This window comes from Trichosurus vulpecula, chromosome 3 (genome assembly GCF_011100635.1).
Source record: "Trichosurus vulpecula isolate mTriVul1 chromosome 3, mTriVul1.pri, whole genome shotgun sequence".
Classification (NCBI taxonomy): domain Eukaryota; kingdom Metazoa; phylum Chordata; class Mammalia; order Diprotodontia; family Phalangeridae; genus Trichosurus; species Trichosurus vulpecula.
The window spans coordinates 428,827,956-428,840,790 of NC_050575.1; the positions used below are offsets into that span (position 1 = coordinate 428,827,956).

Consider the following 12,835-nt stretch of genomic DNA (forward strand, 5'->3'; position numbering starts at 1 on the left):
CCCCACCCCTCTAGTTTGTTCTTTTCTCCTTTTCCCCTCTTCCTTTTCACTCTCAGAATTCAGAAAAGCAGTGGTGGGTGAACACCCTTCCTGGGGCCTGATTCTGTAAATTAGTGACTAGTCCTCCCAAAACGATATTTTAGGAATGACCCAGTCATGCTTCACTTTACTTTCTCTGTTCTGACCACTTCCTTCACAGCTTCCTTAGGAACAGGCTAGTTACTCTTTACTTTTTACTCTTCCTCCTCCCTCCTCCCCCCTGCCCACTTTTCAACTCCCACAGTTTTGGACCCAAGAACCAAGATCAAGTCAGTTCTGCCATTGTTCCTGGATGGGATGTGTCAATTTACTTCTCTATGATCCAAATTGCCATCCCTTTAACTTTCATGGGCTTCCATTGCCCTATGTGCACTCTTTTTTTCCATTAGAAAGTAAGTACCCAAAGGGTGTGTTGGGCGTGTGTATGGAACTTGTATCTCCAGTGCTTGGCAAATGGTAAGTGCTAAATAAATGGTTTTTTTTAATTCATTTTATCAAGTGCAGAGACATGCCTCTGTAAAAGATCATGGGAAAGAGGACATGATTGTCATCCAGACTACCCTAAGTCCTTTTCTTCCTTGGACTTATCACCAATGCTTCAATTTCCTCACCCGTAAAATGGGGGTAGAGTATTTGTAGTAGGATGGAATCTCCTTGAAGATAGGGACAATTTGTTTTCATTATGTCTGTATCATCAGAGCCTGGCACAATGCCTGTTACAAAACACTAGTTTAATAAGTGGTTTGGGGGTTAGTAACCTAGATTAATGCTACTAGTAGTAGTTAATTAGGACTACAGCTACTACTGTACATTTATATAATGATTGAGGGTTTGCAATGGGCTTTATATACATCATCTCATTCATTCCTCACTACAATCTGGGGAGGTAGGATCTATGTTTATACCAGTTTTACAGATGAGGAAACTGAGGCTAAAATAGTTTAAGTGACTTGCCCAGGGTCATACGGAAGAATTCAAATTCAGGGCTTCCCAACTTCTATTCCAACACTCTACCCACTCCACTTCTTAGTTGTGTACCAATAGTCTGGTGGCTTTATCTCCAACTGGACTCTCCAGAAGCATCCTGAACATACCAGGTCTAAAGCTGACCTCATCATTAAGGGCACCAGTCAACCCAGGTTCTCATCCTCAACTCTTCACTTTCCCTCGATCTCCATATTTAATCAGTCGCCAAATCCTGTCATTTCTCTCTCCAGGGCATCTCTCACACCCAGCCCCTTGTCTTTCACTCACACTACAGCCACCACACTAGGTTGGGTCATTGTTATTCTTCAGTTGACTTATTGAAAGATCACCCCCCCCATCCGTCTTCCTACCTCTAGTCTCTGACCACTCCAATCCAACCTCCTTCAGCCTCCAAACAGATGTTCTTAAATAGCACATATGACCACGGCAGGTCTTTGCTCAAGAAACTCCAATGGCTCCTTTTGCTAAAATGTAACGTGTCACCTGCTGGTGTGGCATTTAAAGCCCTTCCCAACCTGGCTTCAGGCTACCTTTGTATGCTCATTGGGTGTGGCCGACATCCGGGCCTCCTGTCTTCCTTTGTATATATTTTACATTTCCTTTTATTTATCTACATACTGTCCCTTCCTCCAACAGAATGTAAACTCCTGGAGGGCAGTACCTATGTTGGCTTTGTATCCTCAGCACACAGTAGGCACTTGATGCTTATTAGAGAGAACCTACTTTACAGATCTGTGAAGCTTAAATGAAATAATGTAAATAAAGTGCTGTATATGTCAGTCATTATTTTTGTATCATGAGAGGCATTGTATTGTAAAAAAAGACACTGTGTTGATAAAGTTGTCTGGGAATGAGAGTCAGAAGACTTTGATTTACCAAGGTCTTATTGTGTGACCTCAGGTAGGTTATTTAACTTCTGAGTCTTATGCTCTTCATCTATAAAACGAGAGGATCTGTTTCCTTCTAGCTCTCAAGTTAGATGAGGGAAGAATACCTTTTGTTCTGTCTGCACAAGGGAAGCCAAGTGTAGAAAATGTTATTTGCAATTAAAAAAAATATGTTCCCAATTATCTGCCTTCAAGGACTTGAGGAATTTGACACGTTTGAAAATGATCCATTAGCCTGAAAACGTTGAATTCAAGTCAGAACACGAAATGATGCTGCCTGAGCCTTTGGGACACATGAGAAGGGTCCTGGCCCACGTCTCTGAGAAGAAACGGGATTTCTTTCAGTGTTATTGCAGGAACCTTGGTGTTGGAGGTGACAATGACAAAGGCCTGACAGACTCCCACTCACGAAATAACAACAGTGATTTGTATAGCGTGCCAGGCACTGTGCTGAGTGCTTGGTACAGCCATCTTTGCCTTTGATCCTCCCCACAGCCCTGGGAGGTCGGGGCTGTTATTATCCCCATTTTACGCATGAGGAAACTAAAGCAAAGAGAGATGAAATGACTTGCCCAAGATAAAGCACGCCCAAAGTCCCATCATAGAATCCATCACAATGCCCTCCTAAGTCATCTCCCTGCCTCCAGCCTCTCCTGTCTCCATGCCACTCCAAAAATATAGGTCTGATCATCAGTCCCCTATGAAAGAGCCTTTAATGGCTCCCTGTTGCCCCCAGGAGAAAGGCTAAAATTTCTTAATTTGGCTCCTACCTGTCTTTACAGAGCTATTCTGAATGATTCTCTTTCATTCATTCTATGCTGTAGCCAAGTTGGGATAGTATCACAAAATCGCAGCATTTTCATAATTGGAAGAGACCTCAGACCTAGTTCAGATTGGAAAAAGAATTCTGCCCGTAAGAGAATGGACAAGAGCCTTTCCAATGCTTACGTGACTGAGGACCTACAATGGGGGAAACCCACTGCCTCCTATGGCAGTGTGACATAGTAGAAAGAACATTGAATTTGGCGTCAGAAGACCCAGGTTGGAGATCTGGCTCTCAGCCATCTATCACCTTGGGTGAATTATTGAACCTTTGTGAGCCTCAGTTTCCTCATCTCTCAAATGATGGGGTGGGACTAACTATGTTTTGAGATCTTCTCCAGCTCTAAATCTGTGAGCTTGTGGTCTTCCCCCAGCCTGCCAATATCCACCTTAAAAAGATGCCATTCAGACTTGCAAGCTTTGATGGTCTCTTCCAGTTATAGACATATGCTGTAATACCATGATTCTTTGGACATCTTTACTTGTTAGGGCAGCCTTTAATTGTTGGGGCAGTGGATAGGGCATTGGGCCTGGAGCCAGAAAGACATCTTCCTGAGTTCAAATCTGGCCTCAGACACTTACTAGCTGTGTGACCCTGGGCAAGTCACTTAACCCTGTTTGCCTGTTTCCTTATCTGTAAAATGAGCTGGAGTAGGGAATGGGAAACCACTCCAGGATCTTTGCCAAGAAAATCCCAAGTGGGGTCAACAAGAGTCAGATACAACTGAACATTCAATTGTTTAGGAAGCTTTTTGTTTTAGGAAGCTGTTGTTTGATGTGGAGCCATCACTCATCAGGGGGAAACCTCTGAAGCTCCACGGTAGGTAGGTGCATCCCTGGGAAAAAAACATACCTCAAGCAATGTGCCATCCTCATCAAACACGGACATGGTCACCTCAACATTCTTTGGGGTCTTCTTCTTCCCTTTGTCAAACTCGCCGTGGATCAGGGTGACATAGATGTCATTCCTAACATCACCTATAATGTGGCAATGAGGAGTGAGCCCCACAGGATTGAGAGGGGGAAGGGAACTTAGAAGGCAGATGTCCCAAGCCCTTCTTTTTGTACAGGGAGAAACTGAGGGCAGGGACCCTTTTGTCATTTTATCCCATCTACTTAGGAAATACCTGGCACATAGTAAGCATTTAATAATTGTTTGCTGGTTGATTGACCCACACATCAGAATCATTTGTCTGCTTCTAGTTTATTAATAATCTTTGGCTGATTTAAGATGTGCAGCACATTTGGCTACAATTATGAGACACAATCTTTTTTTATATTGCCTTGAACCATGGGCGGTGTTGCATCTCGTCTTTGTGTGGTGCCAGAATTACTTTATTCTTCCCCAATAAGCCTTGCTGCTGAAAGCCCATCGAGTATTTTATTTCAGGCTAAAGCAGCTTGATTCAATTTTCTGCCATCTCCAGAGGAATCTCTCTTGTGTGTTTTGGAAATCGGACCAAGTTTTTGGGAGGCAGGATTCCTTCTGTGGTTGGCATGCTAATATTCACTACCACCCAGGCTGGAGTGAGATGATGAAGTCTGGAAAGAGCTGAGAATAGGTATATTTGAATTTAAACAGAAATAGCCAGAGCGGCAGTCTAGGGAAAAGTATTTTAAAATGATTGGATAAGTATCTTTCTAGAATCATCTAGTCTTTCCGAGGTCACCCAGCCTGGAGATGAATCAGAAGACATTTTTAGGATTCCCCTCCCACCCCATATATTCAGCAGTATTCACTCTGCCCAAAGACAGTAAAGTTATCTGATTCAATCAAACCCATATCAGATCTACAGCCTCCTGGAGGAAAAAAAAAAACTATTTTCCATCATAAAAATAATCAATTCACAGAATGATGGTTGGAAGGACCTCAATTGTTATGCAGTTCCACCCATACCCCCTAAATAAATCTCATTTGCCACGTGTCCAATATGTTACCCAGTCTTGGCTTAAAAAATTTCAAAAAGGGGGAATCTTCCCAAGACAGCCAGTTCCATTTTTGGATACCTATAATTCTCGGAAAGCTTTCTTCCCAATATCAAGCCAAACTGTACTTTTTTTTTTTTTTGGTAACCCATACACACTGATGCTAGCCTTGCCTTCCGGGCTCAAGCAGACTAAATTAACCTCTGTTTAATTTCTCTTTTCTAGGCAATTTATGACTCAAGGTTTATTGTATTTTGGGTTTTTAATTCTTCCTTGCCAAGTCTAACTCATTTATCTACTTTCCTATTTTTTTAAACCAGTGCCAAATAATATTGATAATTATGACTTTATATTAAGAGTTTCAGGTGTGGAAGTATCATTCCCCTGTCATTTCTTGTTGTGGCTACCTTTGAAATCCTAGATTTTTTTTTATTCCTCCAAATAAACTGTTACTATTTTGTCAAATTATTTCCTGTGTTGTTTGACTGGCACTATTCTAAATCTATAAAGTAATCTTAGGACTTTTGACATCTTTATGATGTTGGCATGGCCTAGCCATGAGCACTCAATCAATATATCTCGCCAGTTATGTGTGCTTCGGTAGAATAAGTCCCAAATATTTTATGCATTTTGTGGTTATTTTGAATGGGACTTCCCTTTCGATTATTATTACCTTTCTTCTGTTTTTTTATTATTGCTTTCTGGAAATGCTGTTGATTTTATAGGATTAATTTGTAGTTTGGTACTTTACTGAAGCTATTGACTCATTTTTTTTTGATTAATTCCCCATGACTTTCTAAGTAAGTCATTATGACATCAGTAAGTAGTACTTTGTCTGGGTTTAATGTTATGGCTAACATTTCTAGAGTTATAGCCAGTGCTTCCGATGTTTGGAGATATCTATCAAATCTCCTCTGAACCTTACAAAGTGACAACACAAACACTCCTTCTAGATAGTTGGAAATACAATGGAACAGAAAGAAACATTCTACACAGAGCAAGGGAGAAGTCATTGGAATGGGAATTCTAGAACATAGATCACTAAAAGTCTTTTCCAAATTTAATAGAAGGGTGGAAGAAGACAAACTTTCAGAGCCAGAAAGTCCTGGCCTCTAAGAAATCTGAATATTTGGGGGTTATTTTAGGTCTTCCAGTATCCTGATGGGGAACAGTCATAAACCTAAAGGAATTTCAGTTCTTCTAGCTAGCACTCCTGTGACTTCATCAAATTAATTCAACCAATACTGGAAATGGAGTCATTGTTAAGGCTGTGCTTACCTGGAAGGATGATTTCAGGGAAACCCATTTTTCGGGCTATGGCTGTGGTCCTGTCAACCAAGTGTGAGAAATCTTTCTGCACTTGTGTGAGGTCACCAGGGAGCAGCTTCAGAGAAACCCAAAGACCTAGAAGGATAGGAATAAACAAAATATAGGCACCAAAGAGAGTTAAATTTGAAATGAAGGTGTCTGGAGAGGTAGAATGGGATACTGTGAAGACTACTGGGTTTGATTCATGAAACTTATATTTGAGTTCTGCCTCTGCTACCATGAGATTTTGGGTAAGTCATTCAACCTTCATGGACCTCAGTTCAGGTTACTTTAAGTGGTCTCTGAGGTCCTTTCCAGAACTAAATGATATAAGCACTCAGTCTAAAGATTAAAAAAAAAGTTGTCTATATCAGTCAGACCTCTATCTTCCTGGAGGAAACAAACAAAATACTTTCAGGCATCAGAGTGATAATCTTAAGAAATGACTGGATTGGTTTTTAGTATAAATTGAAAACTCTCACCAAGGACTCATTTTTTCAACAAGCTTTGCCCCACCCCCCAAAAATATTAATAGCAAATTGACAAAGATTCTTCATTTGCATAAGTATATGCTTTTTGTTGTATGTTTCAAATCAATGAATTTTACCTTTCTTTTGAGTTTTTATAACCTGACTTCTTAAAATTTCAATCACCATGTTCCTTTTTCACCCAGGGTCATGGTGAATAAAGAGTAAACTGGTATGGAAATAATCAGCACTTTTAGGCAGAGTTGTAATTTTCATTGTTTGTGCCTGGGGCAAGCACGGAAGTTTCCTTAAAAGACACTTTTTGGGGAGCTTATTTCTTAAAAATTATTTTTTATTAATTTCATTAAATATTTCCCAATTGGATGTAATTCTTTTTTTAAAGAATCATTTTTAAAAATTTGGAGTTCTGAATTATCACCTCCCTTCTGCCCTTCCCCCACCTTGAGAAGGCAAGCAATTTGTTATCGATTATACATGTGAAGTCACACAAAACATGCTCCCATATTAGCCATGTTGCAAAAGAAAACACAAACAAAATAAAACTTAAAAAAAGTAATCTTCAATCTGTATTCAAAATTCAACATTTCTCTCCCTGGAGGTAGATAGCATTTTATGTCATGGATCCTTTGTAATTATCTTGGATTATTATCTTGATTAGAGTGCCTAAGTCATTCACAATTCATCTCTGGAATAATATTGCTGTTACTGTGTACAATATTCTCCTGGTTCTGCTCACTTCACTTTGCATAAATTTATATAATTCTTCCCATGTTTTTCTAAAGCCTTCCTGCTCATTTTTTCTTACAGCACAATAGTTTTGTTTCCTAATGGCTTATTTTTATTCTTTCAATGGTTTTTTCTTATCATATTGCTATAGACAGCATTTCTAGTACAATATTGAATAACAGCAGTGATGATGGACATTCTTGTTTCACTTCTTATTTTATTGGGAAGGCTTTAAGTTTATCCTCATTAGAGATAATACTTGTTTTCAGTTTTAGATATATGATACCTATCATTTTAAGAAAGGCTCCATTGATTCCTCTGCTTTCTAGGATTTAATAGGAAAATGGGTGTCGTATTTCTTCAAAGGCTTTTTTTGGCAACTATTGATAAAATCATTAGATTTTTTGTTGTTATTGTTATAGTCAATTATGCTGATAGTTCTGGGTTCCTGGCATAATCCACCTGGTCATAGCATATGATCTTTGTGATATATTGCTATAATCTCCTTGCTAGCATTCTATTTGAAAATTTTGCATCAATATTTATTAAGGAAATTGATCTATAGTTTTCTTTCTGTTTTTGGTCTACCTGGTTTAGTATCAAAACTATATTTGTGTCATAGAAGGAATCTGGCAGGACTCCTTCTTTACTTAACTTTTTTTCAATTAGTTTATATAGTATTAGGACTAATTGTTCCTTAAATGTTTGACAGAATTTACTTATAAAGCCATCTGGTCCTGGGGATTTCTTTCTTAGGGAGCTCACGGATGGCTTGTTCAATTTGCTTTTCTAAGACAGGGTTATTTAAATAGTCTATTATCCTCTTCTGTTAATCTGAGCTGTTTTTTAAAATAAATTTTATAAATGTATAAATTTTTAATAAGTTTTAAAGAAATATTCATCCATTTCATTTAGATTGTCAGTTTTACTGGCATATAATTGAACAAAATAACTCCTAATTGCTTTAATTTTATCTTCATTGGTGGTGCATTCACCTTTTTCATTTTATAACTAGTAATTCGGTTTTCTTCTTTCTTTTTTAAATTAAATTAAACAATGGTTTATCTATTTTTTTAAAAAAAAATTAAACCAGCACCTATTTTTATTAGTTTAATTTTTTTAAACTTTCAATTTTATTAATCCCTCCTTTAACTTTTAGGATTTTCATTTTGGTGTTTAATTGAGGATTTTGATCTTTTTCTAGGTTTTTTGTTGTTGTATGCAAATTTATTGATCTGCTCTTGATTTAAAGGTATAAATTTTTCCCTAAATACTGCTTTGGCTGCATCTCACAGGTTTTGGAATGTTGTCTCATTGTTGTCTTTCTCTTTAATAAAAGTTTTTTTTTTATGATTTGTTCTTTGATGTACTAATTCTTTAGAATTAGACTGGTTTTTAATTAGCTTTTAGTCTATGCTTTCATAGCCTTTATTAAATATAATTTTATTGTATTATAGTCTGAAAAAGGTGTATTTAATATTTCTGCTTTTCCACACTTGGTTGTGATGCTTTTATGCCCTAATACATGGTTAATTTTTGTGAAGATGCCATGTACAGGTGAGAAAGAAGATATAATCTTTTCTATTCCCATTCAGTTTTCTCCAGTCTACCATATTTAACTTTTCTAAGATTCTATTCATCAACTTGACTTCTTTCTCATTTATTTTATGGTTAGATTTATCTAGCTCTGAGATGGGAAAGTTGAAATCCTCCAATAAGATGATTTTGCTGTTTCTTTCCTCTTGTAATTCACTTAAATATTCCTTTAAGAATTTGGACACTATTCCATTTGATGCATATATGTTTAGAATTAATATTACTTCATTGTGTGTAGTTTTCTTTTAGCAAGATGCTGGTTTGCCTGCTTATTGCTTTTAATTAGGTCTATTTTTGCTTTTGCTTTATCTGAGATCATGATTGCTACTTACCTGAAGCATAAGTTCTGTTCTAGCCCCTTATTTTAACTCGGTGTGTGTCTCTATTTCAAGTGTGTTTCTTGTAAACAACATATTGTTCGATTCTGGTTTTTAATCTATTCTGCTACCTACTTCTATTTTATGGGTGAGTTCATCCCATTCACCTTTATAGTTATGATTACTAACTGTGCATTTCCCTCCACACGATTTCATTCTGTTTATCCTTCTCTCTTTTTATCCTGTCCTTCAAAAGTCTGTTTTGCTTCTTTTATCCACCTTCCCTTTTATCACCTCCCACTCTTTCTCTTATCCTTTCCCTCTCCTACTTCCCTGTTGGGTAAGATAGATTTCTATTACCAATTAAGTATGTGTATATATTTTCTCTCTTTGAATCAGTTTAGATGTGAGTAAGGTTCAAGCATTGCCCATCTTCACCACCATTTTCTGCTCCACTATAAAAGTTCTTCCCTGTGTTCCTCTTTTATGTGAGATAATTCCACCCTGCCCCATTCTTCTTCTTCCTTCCCCCTTTTCCCAGCACACCACTCTTTCTTATCTATCCACTTTTTTTTATCCATCATCCCAACATAATGACTTCCTCTCACACTCACTTTTTTTTCCCCACACTCACTTTCTATGTAAGTGACACACTCTCACACTCACTTTCTATGTAAAATCCTTCTAACTGCCCAAATAACGACAAAGTTCTTAGGAGAAACATGTATCATCTTCCCATATAGAAAGGTAAACAGTTTAACCTCATTGAATCCTTTATGATTTCTCTTTCATGTTTAACTTTTTATGTTTCTCTTGGGTCTTGTACTTGAAAATCAAATTTTCTATTCAGCTCTGGTCTTTTCATCAGGAAAGCTTTAAAGTTCTCTATTTTGTCAAATATACATTTCTCCCTTTGAAGGATTATACTCAATTTTTCTGGGTAGGTTATTCTTGGTTGTAATCCCAGATCTTTTGTCTTCTGGAATATCATATTCCAGGCCCTCTGCTCCTCTAGTGTGGTAGCTGCTAAATCTTGTGTAATCTTTACTGTGGTTCCCTGGTATTTGGATGGTTTCTTTCTGGCTCTTGAAGTATTTTCTGTCTGATCTGGGACCTCTGGAATTTGGCTTGCAGATTACTAGGAGTTTTCATTTTGGGATCTCTTTCAGGTGATGTTTGGTGGATTCTGTCAATTTCTATTTTACCCTCTGGTTCTAAGATATCAGGGAAGTTTTCCATAATAATTTCTTGAAATATGACATCTAGACTCTTTCTTTAATCATCTCTCCTTGCTCTATTTTCCAGGTCAGTTGTTTTTCCTATCAGATATTTTACATTTTCTTTATTTTTTCCATTCTTTTGACTTTGCTTTATTATTTCTTAATGTCTCATAAAGTCATTAGCTTCCACTTCACCAATTCCAATTTTTAAGGAATTATTTTCTTTGGTGAGCTTTTTTTTAAGCCTCTTTTTCCATCTGGCCAGTTCTGCTTTTTAAGGCTTTATTTTCATCAGTGAATTTTTGTATCTCTTTTTCCTTACTCAGGAAAGGTCTGACCCTTTGGGATTGCAATTGATAGGACTACTCAGGGCCTCTCCTTCCTTGGGCCTAGAAGTGATAATGCCCTTCAAGGCTTCCACTCCCTCTTGAACAAAAGTGCTCTTTTCTGCCCTTGAACTCTGATCCATAGGTAAGTATGGTCAATGGAGGGGTCAAGCAGTGTCTGGTCCTACATTCAGTGCTAGCACAGAGGTACCCTGTAATCTCTTTCTCACCAATCTCATGGTCTCCTTACAATTTCTGTCCTGAGAGCTCCTAAAGCTGCTGCTGCTTCCGTCACCACCACTTAGTCCCATGTGGGCTCTGGGCCAGCCTCTTTCCCCATTTCACAGATCTCTCTTTCCAACCTCCTGCATTGTCTTGGGCTGGAAGAATGTCTCACTCTGACCTTTTGTTGGCTCTATGTAGTAGCAATTAGATTTGAAGATCTTTCCCACCCATTAATAGACCATGTGACCTGCTTACATCACAGGAATCCTAAGTTAAGTGGTGGGAGAAGCTTCCTGACAGGAAAAGGAAGTTATGTCACAGGAAATGCTGAGAGAGAGAAGTTATGGCTGCTAATGGCCGCCCTCATGATTGTTAGAACTGAACAGGCTGACTTAGCTGCACTGTGAGTTTGTTTTGGGGAAGACCCCAGCAGGAGGTCAGAGAGGTTTTGGGATGGTGAGGCTCCAGGTTGTTATATTGTGTATTGAATGTTTTGGGTTCCTTGCTGTTATGATGAAGTGGACTGACTGGATAAATGGCTTGTGGGATATGGTTCTCTGGTGTCTGAATACATGGTTTACTTCTTCTACCTTCTATGTGGAGAGTCTCATATACTTTGCGATACAGAACTACATAGGCATTTTGACAATTATTATCTACATTGTTATTATTGCCTTACTGTTACATTCTGCCACTCCAGAATTCAATTTGAGGCATTATTTTAAAGTTGTTTAGAGAGGAATGTTGGGAGAGTTTAACTGAGTGCTTTCTCTATTCTGCCATCCTGGATCCCTTAAATCAACTCCATGAAATCTAGTAGGAGGGAGAAGGAGACCTTGGGAAGAAACCTACCGGGGACACGATATTTGGACAGTGAAGCCAAAGACCTTGAGCCACTGGCGCTTTGTGAGTAGAGTACATCTCTAGAGGCTACTTTTGGGAAGGATGCATCCAGCAAAGGGAGCAGGGCTGGTCTAGATAAAGGATGAGCTCACCAGGAGTGAATGAAGATTCCTATTTTAATTCTAAGTGATGCTAGCTAATTAGATGTTTGGTGGTTTTAACCTTTTGTAATATTCCGAGTACTCAAAATTCTGGAGTAAAGCCCCAGTTGCCTCACCCTAGTTATGACTCTATTTGCAGATTCAGGCTTTCACCTTCCAACAAGGGAGATCACTCCTCCCTCCTGTGTCACACTCTCCATGAGTTTGTGTGGTCAAACATAATGGACAGGATTTGGAGTCAGAAAGATGTGGGTTCAAATCCTTCCTAAGACATTAGTTACGTGCTATAAAGTCACTTAAAATCTCTGGACTTTAGTTTCTTCATCTGTGAAATGATTACATTCACTCTTTTAGACCACTCGTCACCCTTCTGACTCCCATTAAATTCATGGTTCACAAAAACCCCCAGATCTTTTTCAGAACAACTGCTATTAAACTCTGCCTCTCCCTTTTTATATTTGGGAAGTTAATTTTATTGTAAATGTTAAAGTAAAAGATCAATCCATTAGCTTATGTTTGCCTTCATTTTGAGCATATCAATGGCCCCACTACTCTCAGCTTCTGGAAACAGACTGGGAACAAAACTCTCATAGGCACTGGCATATGTCCCAGTAATTCCAGGATAGATAATTTTGTCAGGTTGTGTACTCTTCCATTGTTATAGATCACAACTTATCTTTCAGAGGGCTCATAGGATCACAGACATTGAGTTTAACTCCTATTTTTTACATATGAGGAAACTGAGGCACAGAGATTTTTTTTTTGGACAAGGAGTATTGTCCAAGATCACATAATTAGTAAGTACCTAAGGTAGAATTTGAACCCTGGTCTTCCTGATTCCATGTACAAGTGCCCTATCTACCACACTGTCCCTCAGGTATTTGAGAGATGGTCTTTGAGAGCTGTAGTGGCCAAAAAATGTGTCACTGTGTGGACAATCTGGTCATGAGACTCTTCCAGCTTA

The 12,835-nt window shown here is 38.3% G+C and overlaps 1 protein-coding gene across 1 annotated transcript in view; it reads right to left on the reverse strand.

The window, feature by feature from the left end:
• DOCK5 (dedicator of cytokinesis 5) overlaps window positions 1-12,835 on the reverse strand; it is a 189,667-nt gene that overhangs the window by 107,824 nt on the left and 69,008 nt on the right. The window contains exons 13-14 of the mRNA XM_036750130.1: window positions 5,940-6,065; window positions 3,589-3,713 (exon numbers count right to left, since the gene is read on the reverse strand). Of these exons, the coding sequence (XP_036606025.1) occupies window positions 3,589-3,713; window positions 5,940-6,065 (251 nt within the window). The remainder of the gene's footprint in view (window positions 1-3,588; window positions 3,714-5,939; window positions 6,066-12,835) is intronic.